The 22,592-nt window shown below is 58.0% G+C and overlaps 1 protein-coding gene across 2 annotated transcripts in view; it reads right to left on the reverse strand.

Moving 5' to 3' along the window:
- Window positions 1–447: 447 nt before the first annotated feature.
- ZC3H7B (zinc finger CCCH-type containing 7B) overlaps window positions 448–22,592 on the reverse strand; it is a 65,639-nt gene continuing 43,494 nt past the window's right edge. For both annotated transcript variants that reach the window (XM_073006683.1, XM_038007375.2), the window contains exons 9-23: window positions 22,223–22,413; window positions 21,280–21,601; window positions 20,251–20,309; window positions 18,747–18,846; window positions 17,804–17,965; window positions 14,658–14,863; window positions 12,701–12,801; window positions 11,589–11,770; window positions 9,215–9,300; window positions 5,385–5,518; window positions 5,125–5,230; window positions 4,925–5,033; window positions 4,510–4,643; window positions 3,723–3,886; window positions 448–3,354 (exon numbers count right to left, since the gene is read on the reverse strand). In XM_073006683.1, the coding sequence (XP_072862784.1) occupies window positions 3,099–3,354; window positions 3,723–3,886; window positions 4,510–4,643; window positions 4,925–5,033; window positions 5,125–5,230; window positions 5,385–5,518; window positions 9,215–9,300; window positions 11,589–11,770; window positions 12,701–12,801; window positions 14,658–14,863; window positions 17,804–17,965; window positions 18,747–18,846; window positions 20,251–20,309; window positions 21,280–21,601; window positions 22,223–22,413 (2,312 nt within the window). In that variant the 3' untranslated portion in view covers window positions 448–3,098. The remainder of the gene's footprint in view (window positions 3,355–3,722; window positions 3,887–4,509; window positions 4,644–4,924; window positions 5,034–5,124; window positions 5,231–5,384; window positions 5,519–9,214; window positions 9,301–11,588; window positions 11,771–12,700; window positions 12,802–14,657; window positions 14,864–17,803; window positions 17,966–18,746; window positions 18,847–20,250; window positions 20,310–21,279; window positions 21,602–22,222; window positions 22,414–22,592) is intronic.

Here is a 22,592-nt window from a genome sequence, read left to right on the forward strand (position 1 = left end):
CGGGACCACAGGCATGGCCCCCTGCCTTCCTGGAAGAGCTGCCTCCAAAAAGGGCAGAGGTGGGCCCTGGAACTCAGCTGGGCACACTGCAGCGTAAGTGTAGGGAAGTGTGGGCACCACTGGCAGCCCCATGTGGAAGGCTGAGAGCAGGCAAGCTGCGGATGAGCCAGGAAGGGTGGCAAGTGGCAGCATGTTGTTGCCAGTGAGATGCTGCCGGAGCCGGGGTCAGCTGGCCTCCGTGTATACACAGGGACACAGACCTGCCCCTCACCCCTCGGAATGCTTAGCATTCCTCAGAGTAGCTAGCACGGGCCAGGTCTGTCCCATGAGGACAGAGCAACTAAGGCCCCTGGATATAAGTGCCAGGTGGGGAGGAACAGGAGCGACACCTCGGGGACAGAGGTCAAAGTGCACAAGTTTATTTTCTAGAACAAAGGCTAAAAGAGGCAAGTTTCTTTCATTTTATTTTAAGAAGGACAAAAATTGTTATTAAAACATCTACATTATTATCAAGATACTAGACCTTATGAATATTTAATATTAAAGTGTGGTATTCTTAAATTTTTAATACACAGACATTTTAAAGGACCATTAAATTGATGGCTGCCCAGCTGAGAAATGCAGCATCCCTCCCCACCCACCCCACCCCCATGCTTGCCATGCCACCTTGTCCCTGCCTGCCGGGGGACACAGGTCCCAGACTCAACCCTCTCAGCCTCCCAGCCAGGGGCCCTAGAAGGCTCACAACAGCAATAGTTACCCTCATCATTAAAAGGGCCTTCTTGTCCCTCCTCCCCATCATACTCTGCCTCCCGCCCTCTCTTCCTTACCCTGTGGGGGCTCCAGCTCTGGCAAGGCCAGGGAGCCCCAGATCCCAAGGGTCCCTGGACAGATCACAGGCTGAAGATGAAAACTCTGGACTTGAATCCTGTTCCTTTCAGCGGGGAGACAAATACAAATCACCTTCTTTCCCTGAGCACTCCCACTCTCTCCACAATCGATGGGGCTGGTCTGGAACGCTAGCAGAGCTGGGCCTGAGGAGGGTGGCTCCTGCCCCTGGCTGCCCGAATCACCTCTGAGCCGTGGCTCCAGTCCCTGTCACCTTGCAAATGGCCCGATGGCCCCTGAAACCCTCCTAACACAAGGATGGCTGCATTTTCTGGCCAAATTCTTTATCTTTAGCCCTCATAAAAGTGACTCCTTGGATACCACACACATATATAATATTATATAGAGCGATATATTTAATACCTGTGTATATATGCATCACGGGGGCGACATATATACACACTAGAAACAAGGCTGGTGACAACAGACTGCAACACCACGGATCAGGGAAAACAAGTATCATCGACATCACGGCCACACATAGCCACAGCCCCCACCTTGGGTGTGGTCTCCCCTCCTCTACAGCCACACCACCAGCACCCAAACTGCAGTGCTGGCCTGCTGGGGGCAGGGGGTGGGGCAGGGAAGAGGAAAGAGTGCATGCCACGATTATCAGGAAAGGTTGGGCAGTGGCGGTGGGAGGAACAGTGGCCCCTTCAGCCCTGGGCAGCCCATCACTGCATCAGCGCGCGCTGGCGATCCTTGCTTGAGAAGAGTGGGGTGGTCCCTTCTCTCCTTCTCACCCCCCTACAGCCTAATCCCTGGTTCCTTCCGGGGCTGCCCCACTCCTGTGCCACTGGTGTGGGGCATTCTGGAATGTCTGGGGAACCAGGGGAGGGTGGATCTGCCCGTGGAGGGTGGGGTGAAGAGGAGGGGGGTGCACACAGACATGTCAGACGAGAGGGACGAGGGAGGCCTTAGTGAGTGGGGGCAGGGGCTGTGGGTCCGCTGGAGTCCCAGACAGCTGGTAGGGTCAGGGATTAGGGAGGGGCTAGGACAGACGGTTATAAATGTATGTCTGGGTCTAGAGGAGAGGACATACTGGGTCCCCAAGAAAGAGGGGCCGTGTCCCATCCTGGAGTGGCCCATGGTGCCCGGGGTCAAGCCTCCCTTTTCTCCATATCCTCCAGACCCTCACCCTTCCCACCTCCCACACAGATCCTGAGCTCATGGTGTCCTGCTCTCTGCCACCTTTCCCAGAGTGCATGTCGGGAGGCAACCTCTGCTGCTGCACCCAAAGAGACCATGCTTGGGAGGGGGCAGTCCCTTCATGGGGTGCTCACACGGCCAGCCCTCCTCTGGGCCTCCCTTCCCCAGCCCCCAGGCAGCGCTGCCTGGGACCCCAGCTGCACACCAATTCAGAGACCGTCACATCCCTGCTGAGGGGACCGTGGGCTTGGCCAATAATTGGCCCTGAGTCTTTTGAGCCCTGTTTTCATCCCAGCTCTGCCTTGTGCTGGGACCCTGGGCGGACCACTCCTCCCTTCTAGGCCTCAGTTTTCCTCTCTGCAAAATGGGGTTTGGACTGGATCATCTCTGAAGGCTCTGAGGACCTACAGTCTATTTTCACTGGCCCACGAGGGAGTAGGGTTCAGGTGGTGGCATCAGAGAAAGGCCGGGAACTCCTTAAGCTCCAAAGATCCTCCAGCCCCGCTCCTCCCAGCCTTCCCAAGGGGAAGCTGAGGCCCCAGAGGGTAAGTGACCAGTACAGTGTTCCCAGCTCCATCCTGGGGCTACATTTTAAAGCTAATGGGGCCTCCGCCCTCTGTTGTGTCCTGATTTGCCCCCAGGGGGAGGGGGTGGGATGAGGACGGGCCAGGGCGAAGGACTCTCCTGCTGCAGATTCAAGTGGGGACCCCAGGCTCCCCAGCCCTGAGCTTTGGGCCCCCATTAGGAGCAGACATAAGTTAAAGCTGGAGGCTGAAGCTGGAGGGGTCAGCCAGGCCCCTCCCTCCTCAACCAGGAGAGCCATGGGGGTGGGGGAAGGGCTGCCCAGGTTTTAGCGGGGCCTCCGGGGGCTGCAGCATGTGCGCCTGGGTACGCACACCGGGGCGGAGGTGGGGAGAAGATGGACGAGGCCTCAGGGGGCTGGGGGCTGCCTGATGAGGGCGGCCCCCCACCCCCGCTGGCCTGCCCTGACCCTTCTATCAGGCCTTCTGGCCCCACCCCAACCCTGACCCCAGGACTTCGCCCATGGCCAACACCTGGCCCTACTCCCCGGTGGTGGTGGCGGCAGCAGCAGCAGCAGGGGCTTCTGGGGTGGCACCGGCAGGGTCCCCATCCTCTTGCAGCAGGAAGTTGTATTTGCCAAAGTCGTCATCCCGTGGGCACAGGAGCATGTCCTTGCGAGCCTTGGCCAGCTTCTGCTTCAGCACCTCGCGCCGATCCAGCCACTCATTGAGCTCCTCCTGTCCATGGGCGCAGCGGCACTTGTCCCCATCTGGGCAGGCTTTGCCCTTCTGGAGCCTGTGGGTGACAGGAGGCTCACTGCCCGAGCTCTGCGCCCTTCCCACCCCGGGCTGTCAATCTGGGGCCAGCCACTTGACCTCCCCCAAGATAAGACTCTCCCTGGGCAGCTGGGTCCCAGCTCAGGGAAAACCTGGGTGTCTTGACCTCCTCTGGGATCTGCCCCACAGCTGCAAATTAGAGGTCTGGATAGGTCTGAGCCCAAACCTCCAATCCACCCTTCCCCACCACCCCCAAGACTGCAGTCACAGCCAAGCCTCACCACCCTCTGCACACCACCTCCAGGCCAAGACGAGCCAGAGCTGGCCACAGACTCCATCTCCTCGGGCCACCCCATGTCCCACCAGGCCCTGCTCTCCCAGGAGCACCTGTCGCAGAGCCGGAACTCGCCCATGGGGAAGCGGAAGGCCCAGCCGCTGGCGTCACTGTCGGACGTGAAGACCTTCTCCTTGTGCTTCTCAGACTGGATGTGCTGCTGCCACTGCTTCTTGCTGTTGCTGTTCTTGCCGCAGAGCCAGCAGTGGTAGCCCATCTGGGGGCACAGCCATCGTGGGTGCCTGCTCCCCCACCTCTGCCCGGACCACCTCCCTCGAGAGGCTGAGCGATGGCCAGCTGGGCCCTCCAGGCTGCCCCTCCCAGGTGAGGCTCAGACCACAGCCCCGCACAGCCCCGAGCACAGCCCCGCACAGCCCCGAGCACAGCCCCGAGCACAGCCCCGCGCACAGCCCCGCACAGCCCCGACCACAGCCCCGACCACAGCCCCGCACAGCCCCGACCACAGCCCCGACCACAGCCCCGACCACAGCCCTGCACAGCCCCGACCACAGCCCCGCACAGCCCCGACCACAGCCCCGACCACAGCCCCGCACAGCCCCGACCACAGCCCCGACCACAGCCCCGCACAGCCCCAAGCACAGCCCCGCACAGCCCCGCACAGCCCCGACCACAGCCCCGCACAGCCCCGCACAGCCCCGCACAGCCCCGACCACAGCCCCGACCACAGCCCCGCACAGCCCCGAGGACAGCCCCGAGCACAGCCCCGCACAGCCCCGACCACAGCCCCGACCACAGCCCCGCACAGCCCCGACCACAGCCCCGCACAGCCCCGAGCACAGCCCCGACCACAGCCCCAAGCATGCAGGGCAGGGGCATTACCATGATGTCCGCGTAGTCTGTGGGCATCTGGATCTGCTTCTCCCCTTCCCGAGAACTGATGGGGGTCCCTTCCCCAGGCTTCCCTGGATTGTGTTTTTTCAGCCACATGTCATAGGTCTGCTGCATGTCCAGGACTGGCAGGGGACAGGGACAGGGCACCTGCTGAGGGGCTTCTCCATCCGTTCTGCCCCATGGTCCCCACTTGCTTTGGGAGCCATGGGCATCCCAAGTCCTGCGGATGGGCTGCTTGGCTTCAGGGCCTGGCCTCAGAGAGGGCCCGGCCTGGGGTAGGCGGAGGAGGGCCCAGGCAGCAAAAGTGGGTGCAGCAGACGCTCTTGGGCCCGCTGGTGAGTTGAGACTTTCAGCACTGAAGAGACACTGGGGGAGGGCCCGCCCACCCCGTCTGCCCACTCACTCTTGTTCTCCTTCATGAAGGTCCACATGTCCCTCTCCTCCGGGCTGTGTGCGAAGGAGCAGTTCCCCACATATTGGCACTTGCGGCCGTTCTGTGCATGGATGCAGAGCTGCGGGGTGGGCATGGGGAGAGCCTCTGAGTCCCGCTGGAAAGCATCGCTGCCTCCTCGCGGCCCCCCAGCCCCCCGTCCCAGCACTCACATCGTATTGCTGTGGGAAGTTGCGAATGGACGGCAGGGGCCTCACTGACACCCACTTCCTCTTGGCCTTGGACATCACCAGAAGGACCCGCCGCTCCTTGGTCCAGCTGCAGGACAGAGCAGGGTTGGGGAGAGATCAGGGCACAGCCTGTGTGCTGTGTGACCTCTGTGGAGAGCCCCAGCCTCTCTCAGTTGGCCTCCACACCTGTGGTGGTCGGGTGGCCCCATCCCACCTGAGCCCCCACCTGGCATCCCACTCACCAGTGCCGGGCTTTGGCACTGCAGTACTTGAGGTCCTTGTCAGGCTCCACCACCTGCCCGTTCCTCCAGCACTGGCCACATACAAACTTCATTTGCAGGTCAAAGGTACTGGGCCCATGTGTCCTCGGGGCACCCTGTCAGGGGATGGGGAGGGGGGTTGGTGAAACTGCAGGCACCAGGCCTGACACCCTGGGGTCTTCACACAGGTAGCCTCCGGGAGAGCCTTGGAATAAGCTGGTCTGCTCCGGGGTCTTCCTGGCAGGCAGTGACCTCCCAACTGCAGGCCCAAGGGCTTCTCAGGGAAGCCAGGTCTGGAACGGGGCTCCTCTTTCCACCCTCTGTGGCTGGTCCCCTGCCTCGCCCAACTCCCTGGGAGGCCTGCTCGGTGGAAGCTGCATTTCCCAGGGCAAAGCTCCGTTCTGCCACACTCCCTGCCTTTGCACAGGCTGTTCTCGCTGCCCTTCCTCCATTCTTCATCCAGCCTGTTCTAGAAATTCCTTCAAAACTCAGCTCAAGCGCATCTCCTGGGGGAAGCCGGCCCTGGAGCTCTCCTAAGCTGCAGCTGTCCATTCTGTGAGCTCCCACAGTCTCTGAACTGCTCCTGTTGACCGACTCACCCGACTATGGGTGCCGAACCTGTAGAGTAGGGGGTCCGGGAGATGGGAAGCCACCTCGGTGGGGCTGGGGTGGTGGTGGCAGGAGTCAGCCTTGGGCGGTGGGACAGGCATCTGGGTGGCCCTGGTCTCTGGCCCTCCCTCCAGGGCAAGGCCTTGCTGGTCTCTAAGGCCCCACCTACCACGTTCCTTCTCTGCCCTATGTCCAAGCCTTTGGCCTGCTCTTCTGCACCCCTGGGGCTGGGAGCCAGAGGTGGGAAAAGTGCTCGCTCCGCCTTGTCTCCTGCCACCTCGAACCCCCTCAGCTGGCTACACTGGCCAGCCTGCTGCTCTGTGAATGCACCAGCTGTCCCTCCTCCCTCGTGTAACCTCGAGCCTCCTGGTCTTCCCAGGATCCTTGGGTGCAGGCTCACCCCTTGCTCTTCCAGGCTGCTGGGCGGGATCCTCCTGCCACAGGAACTCCCCCACAGGAGCTGTGGACTACTCCCCTGTGTCCCCAGCACTGCCCTGCGCAGGACCTGCCCTGGAGCAGGAAGGAGCTGTCCTCATTGCTGACTGACCCCTGGCCTGGCGCTGGACAGCTCGCAGGCTGCTCAGCTCCACGATAACACACGTATGACCCCGGTAATAAGGTGAGGTCAAGCCTTTATGAGCGGGACGGCCTGCACTAGAGCAGGCAAGAAGTGGACCCATGTGGCTACTGATTTCTGGGTGTTCCCCTCGATTCTCACAAGAAGCGTGACAGGAAGGCATTATTACCATTTCCCAGGCGGGATACAGGGGGCACCGAGGGTATGGTGGCTTAGCCACGGCACTAATGACAGCCACTGCAGTCCTGAGCTCTTCCCTCAAAGCCAGACTCCGTGCCCATGTTCATGACTGCATAGTCTCACCAGCTCTTGCCATAGCAAGTGGCAAGAGGGGTCTATGTTGCCCAGGCTCATCTCAAACTCCCGGCCTCAAGGGATGCTCTGCCACAGCCTCCTGTGTAGCTGGGCTGCATGTGCGCCGCCACACCCAGCTAGTGTTCTCTCTTTGAAAGGTGCCATCAGCCCCTCACTGCTTCCCTGCCAGGCTCCTGGCCAGAAGGAAAAAGAAACAGACAGGGAGGGGAAAAGAGGACTGCACGGGAGACTGATGGAGGGCAGCAGGGACCAGGAAGAGGGGAGAAAAAGAGAAGAGGACCAGGAACAAAGAGGTCAGGGAGCAAGGGAATGCTCGAGGTGGTGGGCAGCCCTGCCAGCCAGCCTGGCCCAGGGACCCCCAGGCAGCCTGCCCTGCTCCCTGTCACACCCTGGTCAGCCTCCTGAGTGGTCCAGGGGCCCAGCCTTCCCCCAAGTTAATCAGCGGGTAGCCTCACGTGGATGAAAGGGTCAGTGCTCACACGTGGATGGCATGGAGGCTTCATCTCACTGTCTCCTGGGCGCTGGGCCCAGCCCTCTGAGCCCCAGGGCCCTCCACTGTCATCTACGTTACAGTGATCCCACCACCTGGGGACGATGTGAGCACAGGGCAGCTTAGGTTGGCTCCTGTGAGCCTCACACCCACCCCAGGAGATGGGAGGGTCAGGGTTCTGATCCCCATCTGGGGGTGATGGATGAGAATGCTGAAGGTGGAGAGGGAGAAGAGTGAGCCCCGGACAGGATGTCAGAGAACCTGGGAATTGCCCCACTCAGTGTGCCCCTGGGCAAGTCACTAACCATCTCTCAGCCTCAGCTTCCCTATCTGCAAATGCCACAATCCCATGGCTCCCATCTTCAGGACCATGGCGAAGATCAGGAGGGATGGGAGGGGATACCACAATCAGTGGTGTCAGTCTGAGCAGTACTGGGATATTTACAAGGTCTCAGCATATTTCTCCTGAAGATTTTTTTTTTTTTTTTTCAGACGGAGTCTCGCTCTGTCACCCAGGTTAGAGTGCAGTGGCATGATCTCGGCTCACTGCCAGCTCCACCTCCCAGGTTCGTGCCATTCTCTTGCCTTAGCCTCCAGAGTAGCTGGGACTACAGGCACCCGCCACCACGCCCCGCTAATTTTTTGTACTTTTAGTAGAGATGGGGTTTCACCGTGTTAGCCAGGATGGTCTTGATCTCTTGACCTTGTCATCCGCCCGCCTCGGCCTCCCAAAGTGCTGGGATTATAGGTGTGAGCCACCGCGCCCGGCCCTTTTTTTTTTCTTTTTTTTTTGAGACAGAGTCTCACTCTGTCGCCCAGGCTGGAGGTCAATGGCACAATTTCAACTCACTGCAACCTCTGCCTCCTTGGTTCAAGCAATTCTCCTGCCTCAGCCTCCCAAGTAGCTGGGATTACAGGCGCACACCAACACGCCCAGCTAATTTTTTGTATTTTTAGTACAGATGGGGTTTCACTACATTGGACACGCTGGTCTCGAACTCCTGACCTTGTGATCCGCCCGCCTCAGCCTCCCAAAGGCTGGTGGGATTACAGGTGTGAGCCACTGCCCCTGGCCTCCGAAGACATTTATTAATTACAAACTATAGAAATGATCCCTGAAAATATAGTCTTACTTACAAAGAGGAAAGCTCTAATTTTACAATAGAGAAATGTTTACAATGGAGGCACCTTGAATCAAGTTACGAAAGTTTAATTAGATTGTCACCAGTGAAGGGACACACTGAGATGATGCATCCCCTGATGTGTGAGCTGAGAACACGACATCAGCTCTGTGGAATGAGGAAACTCACACGAGCCCAGAGGGATGGACCTTTTACAAAACATCTGGCTCTTCAAAAATGTCAATGCGACACAAGGCAAAGACTAAAGAACTGTTTCTTCATTAAGGGAGACGAAAAAGAGACACAACAAGGCTCATGCCTGTAATCGTTGCACTTGGGGAGGCCGAGGTGGGAGGATTGCTTGAGCCCAGGAGTTTCAGATAAGCCTGGGCAAGATGGCAAGCCCCACATCCCCAGCCCCATGGTCTTAAAAAATAGACAAATCAGCCGGGTGTGGTGGTGCATGCCTGTAATCCCAGCTACTCAGGTGGCTGTGGCAGGAGGATCACCTGAGACCACGAGGTCGAGGCTGCAGTGAGCCATGATCATATCACTGCACTCCGGGCTGGGTGACAGAGCAAGACCCTGCCTCAAAATAAATAAAATAAAATGAGACACAACAGCTGAATGTGGTATATTACCCTGGATTTGGGGACAATTCACGAACTCTGAATAATGGCATAGTGTCAGAAGGCCTTACCATGCTGCTGCTGGCCTTCCCCGCGTGCGCCTCCATCTGCTGCCAGTACTTCTTAGACTCCTGAACGATGTCTTCATGAGTCATGCCTGGGGAGGGTGGGGGCAGACACAGGCATCTTTCAAGGTGCTCAGCAAGGAGGGAGGCAGGGGGTCCACGAGGCTCAGCTGGAGGAGCCCTATTCCCAGTTAGCCCAGTCACAGTAAGACGTGGGGTGCAAAGGAATCACTGTCCATCTGCAAAATGGGAACGAAGACCTTCTCCAAGCCTCACTGGGAGTGAAAGAATTAAATGCAGCCAAGAGTGGGAAAATGCAGTAGAAGGATATTGGCTCTGTACTGTGGTGGGGAGTCCCCTGCTCCCATGCCATGCCAGTGACCCTGTCTCCTGGGCCGGTGACTCAGCACCCTTCCCTGACCCCCATCTCCCTCAGTGGGGCTGCAAGCCTAGTGCCTGCTTGGCAGCCCCTGGCCTCCCTGGCACTTACGGCTCCATGCCTGCCCAGCCTGGCTCACCAGCTTGCCATGGTACCTTGGCTTTTTACTGCCAGTCCCCAAAGGGCAAATACCCCAGCCTGGTGGCATGGACCCCCCCAGTCTATCTCCCCACCAGCCTCAGACTGTTGCCACTGAGCCCGACCTTGGAGATCCAGCTCCCAACTCTTCCATGAAACCTGCCCTCTTCTCAACGCTCTCCATCTTTCTCACGTCTTTCCCACAACGGATGTGGCCTTCCACCTAGACCTATGGCCCCTGCTCCACGACAGCCAATCATCACCGGTGTTTACTTGGGGCAAGACACTGCACTTGACATCCAGTTTCTCGCTGATGATCCGCAAGTATGTATCTACAGGCCAGACCTTTCCTGTGAACTTCAGACCCCCACATCCGCTGCCTCCAGCATCTCCACGTGAGGTCCACCAGGCAGCTCAGACTTTCCACGTCCCACATTGAGCCTGAGCCGCTCCTCTTACAGCCTTCCCCCTCTTAGAACATGGTAGCCCCCTTCTTCTTGTTGCTCTGATCTTGGAGTCGACCTTGACACTCTCCTTTGTCTCATACTTCATATCTGGTCCATCAACAAATCTTGTTGGCTCCACCCTCAAAATACACCTAGAATCGAACTGCTTCTCCCACCTCCCGCATCACCACCCTGGCCTGAACCACCCTCCCCGATCTGCCAGCTTCTGCCCTTGCTCCTCGGTCTCCACCCAGCAGCCAGAGCGACTTTTGCAAAGTACTGATCAGATCATACAACTCCACCCACTTAAAACCCTCCTCCAGACACTGTAAATCATATTTAGAACAACCCCAATTGTTCCTGTTTAAGGCCTAGAGACTCCTATATGCTCAGGCCTCTCCAACCTCTCAGGCTTCATTCCGCCTCTACTGACTAAGCTGCTCCACCCCCAGGGAAAATCCTTTCTGTGTGGAGCTTGCTCCTGCCTCAGAGCCTCAGTCTGGTCCCTCTTCCTGGAATGCACTCCCCGCCCTTCCCTGGTCAAAAGTCGCCTCCTCCGAGAGGCCTTCCCAGCCACCTTACCTAAAACACTCCCATCCCCGTGTCTGTCTCTGTCCCATTGCTCAGCTTTATCTTCCTCATAATGCTGAGGCACACCTGAAATTCTACCACTGCATTTCCTCAACTCTCAGCAGACGCTGAGTACCATATTCTATACCCCCGCCCCACAAAATGCTGCTAATTAAATGATGACAGGCAGTGGGGGTAAATGTGCATCCTAGAACAGATGGAATACAGGGTTTAGTCACCTGTTTCTATATTGTCTGTCTGGCCTCCACTTATAAATGTAGATTCTCTGAAACTGAGGGCCTCGACTAGACCATGGCTGAATGCCCTGACAAGAGAAGGTGCTCAGTAAATCCTGGGTGGGTGAGTGGGAGAACACCTTCCAATCCTGGCAGCAGCTCTGCGAGGTAGAGATGGGCTCCCCTTTTCCCAGATGAGCACTGGAGGCTCAGTGAGGAGCAGGGACTTGCTGGCGACCCCCCAGGGAGCAAGCAGAGGCGTCGCTGCAGGAGCCCAGGTGACTCCCTCCCCTCTCCGTGCTCCCTGGATGGTGCCTGCGAGGGGAAAAACCCAGATCTCCGAGCCTGGAAGTGTCCTGAGAGCAGAGCTTCTCTCCTCTATGGTGCCTGGGACTCATCAGCTCCTCCAGAGAGCCCACCCCGCAGCCACCTCCCCTGAACTCTCCCGAAGTCCCCTCCAGCAACCAGGGGGCCCTGGCCTGTCACCCCATCAGTCCTGCACGCCCTCCACCTGCACCACCTGCCCCTCACCTGAGTCACCCGCCCTCCACCTGCACCGCCTGCCCCTCACCTGAGTCACCCGCCCTCCACCTGCACCGCCTGCCCCTCACCTGAGTACTGCTGCAGCAGCCAGACCTTGAGCTCAATGAAGCTGTGGGCGAAGTGGCAGCTGTCCTCCCGCAGGCAGCCATAGCGCACCTCATGGCGGCACACGTCGAACTGGAAGTGCTCCTGGAACTGGCGGATCTTGGAGTACTTGAGGGAAGTGGAGCGGACGATGTGCACCAGGCACCTGGCGGGCAGGTGGGAGGGGCACGATGCAGTCCGCAGCCCCTCTGACCTTCTCTCCTGGTAGGGCCACTTCCCAGTGCCAGGCTCTCCCTGGGCACCCCCTGATCTATGTACCAAGTCCAGGCCATGGATGACACAGGAGGGCAGAAACGGGGCTCCTATGCTCAGGCATCCCTGGGCCTGGGTCCCAGTGCTGCTTTACTTCTGTCCCTCCCCTCAGGATTCAAAGCTGGAGCTGCCAGCAAGCAGAGGACACCACCCTCAGGTTTCCAACTTCATTCTGCAGGGCTGGTCCTGCACCCTGAGGAACACTAACCAAGCATGTCCTCCGGGCCAGGAGTCTTAATTACCCTCACTGCAGCCTCAGGAGCCTAGAGCATCATCAACTTTACAGACGAGGAAACCCGGGCTTGGACGTAAGACAGGACTGGCCCAGGAATTGGACCTAGGTCTGTCTGACTGCAGGGCCTGGGCTCCATATGCACACAGTGGCGGAACCAAGGGAAACAAGAGGAAGAAAGGGGTGGCGCCTGACCTGACCCAGGCCTCCCCTCACTGCCTGATGCTGATGTCCTGACATTGGAGGGTGCTGGGCTAGAGTCAGAGACGGGGCCCCCTGCTCGCTGTCTGCTGAGTAAGCTGAGTAAGCTACTTCCAAGCCTCAGCTTTTTCTTCTGTTCAACAGGGCCAGTAACTCCTCCCTCACAGGATTGCTAAGATAATTAACATACCCAAGGCAATGCTTGGAATATAGTAGATGTTCGATAAATGTGATTTGCATCCTTTCCAGGTGGAGGCTGGATTTGATTCCCAAATTCTGCCCCTTTCCTTGCACCCTAGGTCCACTCTTTCAGTTCAGTCTTTCCTCAGCCATCTGAGCTGACTCTCCAGTGGCCCCCAGGCCCCAGCCTGGGCTGAGCGTCCCACTCACTTGTTGTTGTAGAAGCTGTGCTTGGCAGCCAGGTTGGAGCAGACAGACGGAGAGTCCTTGGTGCCTTTGCTGATGATCCGGGGTTTACTGTCAAAGCAGATCTGCCCAGGGAGGGGAAGGGCTGGGACCTGGCATGGCCACCTGGGAAGGGGGTGAGCTGAGATCCCGCATAGCTACCTGGGGAAGGACAGCTGGGTCCCTGCAAGCCCTGCCCTGGGTCAGAGGAGTGAGGAAGGGAATCCCAGGGGCTGTGGCCTTGTCTCTCTGGTTCCAGCTCACAGGTGACCTGGGCCTTGGCTCCCTTCCTCGCCCTCCTCCCTCCCTCTGATCCCACCACTCCCAATGCCTGGGGCAGGGGGTTACTTCACGTCAAAAAAAAAGATAAAAAGGAATGGCAAGTGCTTTATGAACTACAGGCTGTCACCTGGCTATGAACTATGATTCTGAGGCCAATGCTCCCCGCAGGGGGTTGGCACAAGTCCCGACCTCAAAGAGTTGGGGGAAGGGCTGGTGGTGCCAGGGATGAGGGTTGGACTGAGCCGCAGCAAACCCTGCCAGCAACCCGGACCTGGAGCCCTTGCTCTGCGGACACAGACGTGCCACTGCCCCTGCCCTCAACATGCTACGACTGGGTGGGGAGGCAGGGGCCAAGTTCACTCCGGAGGCCAAGTGGGGTTTTCAGGGACAGCTTTGGGGAGGGAATTAACAGCAGCTCAGTGGGGCTGCTGGGATCACAGTGCAGCTGAGAGGCTCCAAGCCCAGAAACACAGGACAGTGCCCTGTGGGGAGGGCACAGCCAGCTACAGGCAGGAAGTGCAATGGCCACTGAAGCCAGCAGGGCCGAGGGAAGGCATGTGGGGGAGGCCTGAGATGTGGGGCCGTGGACATGGCACTTGGAATTGCTGAGCAGTGCCAAATACATCATACCCACAACAAGGGATGAAGGGGAAGCCCTGATCAGGCCCTCAACCTGCCTGTGTCCTGGGGCCCTGGCTGTGGGGACCACCAGCGGCAGCTGGTGCTGGGAGGTGGGCATGACTCCAGGGGCAGACTGCCCGGGTTTGAAGCTCAGTTTTGCATGGCACTGTCCATGTGGCTGAGGGCAGCTCCTCGCTACCCTGAATCTCAGCCTCAACATCTGTAAAATAGGGATATCTGCCTGCCAGCACTGCCGTGACAATGGAAATGACTTCTTTTTTTTTCTTGAACAGGGTCTCACTCTCACCCAGGTTGGAGTGCAGTGGCTCGATCTTGGCTCACTGCAGCCTCTACCTCCTGGACTCAAGCAATCCTCCCACCTTAGCCTCCTGAGGAAATGGGACGAGAGGCGCATGCCACCAAGCCCAGATAATTTTTAACTTTTTTTTGAGATGGAGTCTCAAGTGCAGTTGTGTGATCTCGGCTCACTGCAACCTTTGCCTCCCAGGTTCAAGTGATTCTCCTGCCTCAGCCTCCCAACTAGCTGGGGCTACAGGCATGCACCACAACGCCCAGCTAATTTTTGTATTTTTAGTAGAGACAGGGTTTCACCATGTTGGCCAGGCTGGTCTCAAACTCCTGACCTCAATTGATCTGCCCGCCTCAGCCTCCCAAAGTGCTGGGATTACAGGCGTGCGCCGCTGCACCAGGCTGGGAATGAGAAACAGAAACAACCACATGCCAAGCCCGGCCTGTGACCGGCTGTCAGGAAAGAGCAGGCGTTAAGAGTTATGATTTTTCTTTCCAGCCTCAGTTTCTGCCTCTGCAAAATGAGGGGGCTGGATCAGATTTGGCCTCTAGCCAGATAGGATCCTAGGGCCCTGACTTACTGACCCTCCAGGACCTACTGGTTCTAAAGCCAGGCCTCCACAGCCCACTGGTTCCAGGGCTGACCTCCTATGGTGGTCCATGCCAGGGAGCATCCCCGGCCCTGCCTGTGCCATGGCCTATGGGGTGGCAGTGGGTGGGCGGGCGGTACCTCGCAGAGGAAGGTGAAGATGCCCTGGTGCTCCTTCAGGAGCTTGGCGATGGTGAGGCTGCCACGCTTAACACCCCCCAGCGGGTCGAAGAGCAGGTCGCGGTTGAGGGTGCCCTTCCGCTCCTCGGTCCACACGTCGATCTCCTCCTGATGGTAGGCGAAGGTGCAGTTATCCCCGTACTTACAGTCCTGCTTGTTAATCATGTCTGCAAAGAGGCAACAGGACACACGTTCCGCCAGGCGGGGACAGAAGCCCACAGCACCCTCGCCACCCTGCTGCGGCCTGCGGGGCTCTGGCCCCATGAGCCAGACAGGGCTTGGCTCCACACCAACACAGGTGAGCCAGGGGCTGCTGCGCCCCCAGCCAGGACTTGGCAGAGCTGGAAAATCCTTTCCAAATACCAGACCCCCTTCTGTACCCCAACACAGGTGAGGCAGCGGCTGCTGCACCCCCTGCTGCCAGGACTTGGCAGAGCTGGAAATTCCTTTCCAAACACCAGGCCCCGTTCTGCACTCCACACCTGCAGAGTACAGTAATCACTCCTGCCCCACTCACCCCACAGGACTGCTTTTGAAGAAGTAGACAAGTCTCTAAATAAATATAAGGGATTTGGTTTTTGTTTTTTTTTTTTTTGAGATGGAGTTTCGCTCTTGTTGCCCAGGCTGAGTGCAATGGCATGATCTTGGCTCACCGCAACCTCCGCCTCCCGGGTTCAGGTGATTCTCCTGCCTCAGCCTCCGAGTAGCTGGGATTACAGGCACGTACCACCATGCCCGGCTAATTTTTTTTTTTTTTTTTTTTTTTTTGAGACGGAGTCTGGCTCTGTCACCCAGGCTGAAGTGCAGTGGCCGGATCTCAGCTCACTGCAAGCTCCGCCTCCCGGGTTCACGCCATTCCCCTGCCTCAGCCTCCCACGTAGCTGGGACTACAGGCGCCCGCCACCTCGCCCGGCTAGTTTTTTGTATGTTTTAGTAGAGACGGGGTTTCACTGTGTTAGCCAGGATGGTCTCGATCTCCTTACCTCGTGATCCGCCCGTCTCGGCCTCCCAAAGTGCTGAGATTACAGGCTTGAGCCACCGCGCCCGGCCTTTTTTTTTTTTTGAGACGGAGTCTCGCTCTGTCGCCCAGGCTGGAGTGCAGTGGTTGGATCTCAGCTCACTGCAAGCTCCGCCTCCCGGGTTCACGCCATTCTCTGGCCTCAGCCTCCTGAGTAGCTGGGACTACAGGCGCCCACCACCTCGCCCGGCTAGTTTTTTGTATTTCTTAGTAGAGACGGGGTTTCACCGTGAATTTTGTATTTTTAATAGAGACAGAGTTTCTCCATGTTGGTCAGGCTGGTCTCAAACTCCTGACCTCAGGTGATCTGCCCATCTCAGCCTCCCAAAGTGCTGGGATTACAGGCGTGAGCCACTGTGCCTGGCAAATACAAGGTATTTAAAAACAATTATTCACCAGGAAAATAACATGGCATGGTTAAGAGCATGTACTGTGGCGTCAGACAAAATTGGGCTAGGATTCCGCATTACTCCCCAAGCCTCAGCTGTCTTTGCTATCAATGGAGAAGAATGGGTTGTTGGAATCAAGTGAGATAATACATAAAGCTGGTGGGGGTGCTGGGCACAGTGGCTCATGCCTGTAATCCTAGGACTTTGGGAGGCTGAGACAGGAGAATTGCTTGAGGCAAGGAGTTCAAGACCAGCCTAGGCAACAAATTAAGACCCCATCTCTACAAAAAAATTAAAAATTAAAGAATAAGCTGGGTGTGGTGGCATGTGCCTGCAGTCTCAGCTACTCAGGAGGTTGAGGTGAGAAGAGACTTAAGCCCAGGAGGTTGAAGCTGCAATAAGGTATAATAGCACCACTCACTCTAGCCGGGGCAACAGAGCAAGACCCTGTCTCATAAAACAAAAACAAAACAAAACAAAATTTCTGGGGGCTGGGCCATCTGGAGAGAGGAAAGGTGGCTCAGAACCTGGAGATCTGCCATTTCCTGGGGGTGGGACCTGTTTTTCTTTCTCCTCCTCCCACTCTAAGTCTGCCTTGTCTCATCCCTCTGCCAGGCTCTTGGCGTACAAGGACAAACAGGCCACAGACCTAGAGGAGTGGGGCAGATTCCTGGGTGGGAGTGGGGGTGATTACACGGGGAAGCACCGCAGAGAAGGGCTTCCCAAGATTCAGGCGGTGCTTGAAGGAGGAGCAGAGGACGACCAGGCTCAAAGGGCGCAGCGTGTGTGATGGAATCAGGGAGGGTCAGTGCGTTTGGGGAATGGTTAGAGCAGAGGGGTGAGGGGGTGGAAGCGGGCACGTGTAGGCCTTGTTGCAGAATTTGGACTTCATCCCACTGGCAACGGGCAGTGGCTGATGGAGGCTTCGACCCAAGAGTGACATGTCCTTAGACCAGCCCGGCTGCTGGGAGGACAAGGAGCAAGTTTAAGAGGCCTGGGCAGGCCACAGCTAGGGGCCAGGTCGGGGGAGAGGCAGAGCCGTGGGTGCGCTCTCAAAGCCTCCGTTTCCTCCTCCAGAGCTGTGAGGCTGCAAGCTGATGGAATGAAAGGGCTACACTGGGAAGAGCTTAACGATTCGTGGCTATTCACACATTGCCGTACAGCGGGACCAAGGCGCTTGGCTGGGACCAGAAAGAAGCAAGTCAGGGACATGACGGATGTCCATTAAATACCAACCAGGCTGATGTGAGCCAGAAATGAGGACAGTGACAACAGAAGAGCGACAGAGAGCTCAGGTGGACGGAGCCCTTACCACGCGCCAGTCCTAAATGCTTCCTGTGGCTGCTGGGCACACGGCCCCACAGCCCCTCAGGGCCCTACAGTGGTAAGAGAAGCCAGCTCCCTGTGAGTCATGTAGGCCCCTGCCACTCCAGAGCACAGGCCAGTGAGGGGCTCGGGGTCCGGCCGAATGTCCCAAATGTGTCCCGCCTGCCTCTGGAAGCTGCTCAGGGCCAGAGACGCTCATTGTGAGGCAGAATTCCTCCCGCATGGGTCCCAGGAGCCTAGGCCCCAGCGTTCTCCTCCCATGCGGCTGTGAGGCCCACCCCTGTTCTGTCTACCGGTGATGGGGAGCAGAGAGGCGGCTGGGGGTGGAGGGCTGAGCCCCAGCTGTGCTGCCGGCCCCGCTGCAGCCCACCCACCTTTGCACAGGTAGTAGGAGCCCACGAAGCTGGTCTTGGTGGGCCGGGGCCGGATCCGCTTCCAGGTCTGGTCTTCCGAGCTCCGGAGCCGGCCGAGCAGGATGTCCCGCTTGCACTTGTGCTCAAGGCCCTCACGGTAGGTGTAGTCGCCAGCCCGGGGGCCTATGGGCAGGGTGGACACACATGGTAATTCCGGAAGCAGAATTGAAGGGTGATGGCTGGCAAGCCCATGCGATGGGTAGGTATTGGCCCCCTCCTTATATACCTACCTCCCCTCTGAGGGCCTCCCACCAGCTCCCAGCACACCCTTCCTGGCTACTTGCTCCCTGGAGACCGAGGGGCCATGCTGGAGTAAAGCCCTCCAAGGAGCCCATTCTTGACACACCCCCCCTTTTTTTTGAGACAGAGTCTCGCTCAGTTACGCAGGCTGGAGTGCAGTAGTGTGATCTCAGCTCACTGCAACCTCCACCTTCCGGGTTTGAGCAATTTCCTGCCTCAGCCTCCCGAGTAGCTGGGACTATAGGCGAGCACTATCAAGCCTGGCTACTTTTTGTATTCTCAGTAGAGACAGGGTTTCGCCATGGTGGCCAGGCTGATCTCAAACTCCTGACCTCAAGTGATCCGCCTACCTCGGCCTCACAAAGTGCTGGGATTACAGATGTGAGCCACCATGCCTGGCCTACCCATCCCCTTTCTACCACCGCCCTCACTCTCTAGTGAGTCTGACCATGTTAGTGTTTCTCTAGCAAGAACTGTGAAGACGGTGCCTGGCAGGGACAGACCCCAAACTCCTGCCCCTTTCCTTTTTTTGCCCCAGAGGGCCTTCTGTTTTCTGGCACTTATCTCCAACTGAGACACTGGGATTCTTTTGATCTGGGATCCCATGTTCCTGAGATTCCCAGTTCTCTGGGCAGAGGGGTGGAGTCTGCAGGTGAAATGTTACCTGTCTTGGGGTAGCAGAGCTGGCAGGCCTGCTTGAACTCGTGGGTGGCAGCCAAGGGGTTCTTGATGAGCAAGGCAGTGTTGGGCATGCAGGGCTCCGGCTGTGACAGGAGGAAGGAGGCCACTGTGGGCACTGGATGATGGCTGAGGCCACTGGGGCCAGCCTGGGCACCAGAAGGGGGGAGTGCCCTATGACCCCCCCTCCTACCCAAGAGCAAAACCACCACCCAGGACCCCTCCTCTTGCTCCACCCTCCCAGCCAGGGGAGCGCTTTGTAATGTGGTCCAAGAGTCTAGAGTATCAGGACCGCCTTGGGAAGCCCCCAGGCTAGTGGGTGACCTGGGTCTTGGCTCTGAGCCTTTCTTTGAAGGCAAGCTGAATATGAAAGCATAGAAATGGGAGGAGCCGTGATTGCAGCCTGTGCTCATGCCCTCTGCCAATCCCCCAAGTCATCAGCAGATGGGGAGGAAGGCAAGACCCAGAGAGGTTAGGGAACTTCACCAGGACCACACAGCTAGTGTAGGTCAGAGTGCAGCATCCTCATCAAATGCCCTTTTTTTTTTTTTGAGATGGAGTTTTGCTCTTGTTGCCCAGGCTGGAGTGCAATGGCATGCTCTCGGCTCACTGCAACCTCCACCTCCCAGGTTCAAGCGATTTTCCTGCCTCAGCCTCCTGAGTAGCTGGGATTACAGGTGTCCACCACCACACCCAGTTAATTTTTGTATGTTTAATAGAGACGGGGTTTCACAATATTGGCCAGACTGGTCTCGAACTCCTGACCTCGTGATCCGCCCACCTCGACCTCCCAAAGTGCTGGGATTATAGGCGTGAGCCACCACGCCCAGCCCTTCATCAGATGCTCTTTTATTTATTTATTTGTTTGTTTATTTATTTATTTTATTTATTTTTTGAGATGGAGTCTTGTGTGTCGCCCAGGCTGGAATGCAGTGGTGCGATCTTGGCTCACTGCAAGCTCCGCCTCCTGGGTTCACACTATTCTCCCACCTCAGCCTCCCGAGTAGCTGGGACTACAGGTACGCACCACCACGCCCAGCTAATTTTTTGTATTTTTAGTAGAGACAGGGTTTCGCCGTGTTAGCCAGGATGGTCTCTATCTCCTGACCTTGTGATCTGCCTGTCTCAGCCTCCCAAAGTGCTAGGATTACAGGCGTGAGCCACCGCGCCCGGCCAAGATGCTCTTTTAAACTCAGGACCTGGCTGAGTCTGGAGACCAGGGATGCTACTGACCCTGGGGAAGTCACTTCACCCTCTGAGACTTGAATTCTTCCACCAGACAAGGGCAATGGTGCCCTCTGTGTGCCTGCCCAGCACATGGCTTGGTGAGGAAGGACACGAGGTAACCATCTTTGATCCATCCACTCTGGGGGCGCCCCGCCATGGGGAATGCAGCACCTTGCCCCGTGCAGACGGCTCATTCCTCGACTCTAGAACCCACAACCCCCAGCAGGGAATCAGAGGCCTGGATCCCCACTCCAGTCACTCACCGAGGGGGCTGGTTTCTGAGCACCGCTAGAGGGACGGTGGTCCTGTGAGTTGGTCTCCTCTGGGCAGGGAGAAGACATAGGGGTCAGTGGCTCTGGCTCTGAGGCGTGAGGGGCCTTCCTAGGGCTTCCCCTTATGTGTTGCTAACTCAGAGAAGCCTCCAGGCCACACATCCTCTCCCACTCCCGCTGAACCCCTGACTCTATCCTCTCCTCTCCACTACCCTGGGGCAAAGACGCCTCCCAGCCCGTGTGTCCGCTCCTTGCTTAAACTTGCCAGGGCTTCCTGCTGCCCCTAGGAGAAAGCCCAAGTTCCTTAGCTTGCTCCCAGGTCCTTGGAGACCAAGGCCCCCACCCCAGCTGCTCTGCTCCTCAGCCAGCCCCGTGCCATGCTGTGCCAGGATAGTGCCCCTGCTTCCTCTGCCTGGCGGGCAGAGAACTTGAACTTTTCCTTCAAGACCCCACCTTCAAGAGCTTTTCCTTCAAGACCACTTCCTCCAGGAAGCCTCCTTTGGCCCTGAGGCTGAGTGAATCCCCTCCATGCCCCCACTGTCCCGTTAAGTCCTCTCAGTTGAGTGCCCTGGGCTGTGTCCGGCTGCCGAAAGCTAGCCCCACCAGGGCCAAGACAACCCGGCTTCCTCCCTGGGTCCCTGGCACCCAGCCCAGAGTGGTGCTGTGGGAGGCCATGACCTGGTGCCCCGCCCCCAGCCTCAGGATCATCCCATGGGATCTCACCAGCCTGGTGACCCAGGGTCCTGGGAGGCTGGGCAGGGAGTACCAGACTGGGAGTCTAGAGGCCTGGACTGTCCTAGCTCTCCTCTGCTTGATCTTGAAGAAGACACCCGCCCCTCAGGCCCAGCCGCACACTGTGCTGAGCACTGCAGAGACAGCAGCACATAGACATGGCCTGGGATTACTAAGGGGTAATGGGGACAAACAGATCTGTAACTCAACTCCGCTCTCCAGGGACCAGAGACCACAGCACTGTGCAATCTGTCCAGGGAGGTTGAAAGTGCCCACCTATGGCCTTACCCATGAAGGAGTCAGGTTTGTCCAGGGAGCCTCGTGTCGACCCAAAGCTGTCGAGCGCATCCAGTCGGGTCTCCGAGTATGGCAGCAGGTCCAGGGGGTCCAGCGTGGGGCCCGGGGGATCGAGGGCATCCAGCACAGAGGCAGCCAGCTTCTTGGAGGGGTCCATGACCAAGCCGAAGGAGGCGGGGGGCAGTGGGCTGGAGACAGGGATGGAGCCACCCACCACAGGTGGTAGCAGTGGGGTCCCGCCGGGGAACACGGGTATCAGCTGGGGCAACTCACTAGGCACGCCGCTGCCAGACAGGCCACCCTGGACCAGAGACTACGAGGCAGGGACAGAGGGAGGGGTCAGAGGAAAACAGGACTGCCCAGGCCTGGGCAGCATCAGGCACTTGGGGAAGCAAGGAGACCTGCACCCTGTCCCCTGGCTTCAGCCTGTCCCACAGGGGAGCAGTGCTCACTATGGTCCCTTCTGGCCAGACATTCTGGAGCTTCATTTTTTTTCTTTTTTTTTTTTTTGAGATGGAGTCTTGCTCCATTGCACAGACTGGAGTGCAGTGGCGTGATCTTGGCTCACTGCAACCTCCGCCTCCCGGGTTCAAGCGATTCTCCGGCCTCAGCCTCCTGAGGAGCTGAGACCAGAGGCATGCGCCACCATGCCCGGCTAATTTTTGTATTTTTAGTAGAGACGGGGTTTCACCATGTTGGCCAGGCTGGTCTCGAATTCCTGACCTGAAGTGATCCGCCTGTCTTGGCCTCCCAAGGTGCTGGGATTACAGGCATGAGCCACTGTGCCCAATCTGCAGCTTCATTTCTGTCCCTACTGAGGCCTCCTCCTGAGACACATGACATGAGCATGGGGGCCTTCCCTCCACCCCTGGGACAATGGAGACACAGCGGGGAGAGGGACTCAGGGGAGCACAAGGAGGGTGGTGTGGCTCACCAGCGAGTCCAGGAGGGTGTCCAGCTCTGGACCAAAGACATCCCCATCTGAGAAGTCATCCAGGCTGTCGGTGCTGGGGAGGGTCCTGCTGCTGTCCAGTGGGGCCAGCAGGTCCAGAACATGAGGGAATAGGGGCATCGTGGGCGTGGAGGGGAGGAGGGCCGGGGAGGCTCGAGGGTCCACATAGCAGTCTGCGGTGGGGTGGGCAAGAGATGAAGGGGAGCACTGCTTGGTGGGGGTGGAGGAGGCATCCTGGGCCCCATGACGCTCACCCAATACCTTCCCTTCTTCCTTCAGCTCTTCCCAGGAGCCCTGCCTTCCCCATCGGCTGATCCCACTGGCAGATGCTCAGGGGGTGGTCAAGGAAGGT

Source organism: Chlorocebus sabaeus, chromosome 19 (assembly GCF_047675955.1).
Source record: "Chlorocebus sabaeus isolate Y175 chromosome 19, mChlSab1.0.hap1, whole genome shotgun sequence".
NCBI lineage: Eukaryota > Metazoa > Chordata > Mammalia > Primates > Cercopithecidae > Chlorocebus > Chlorocebus sabaeus.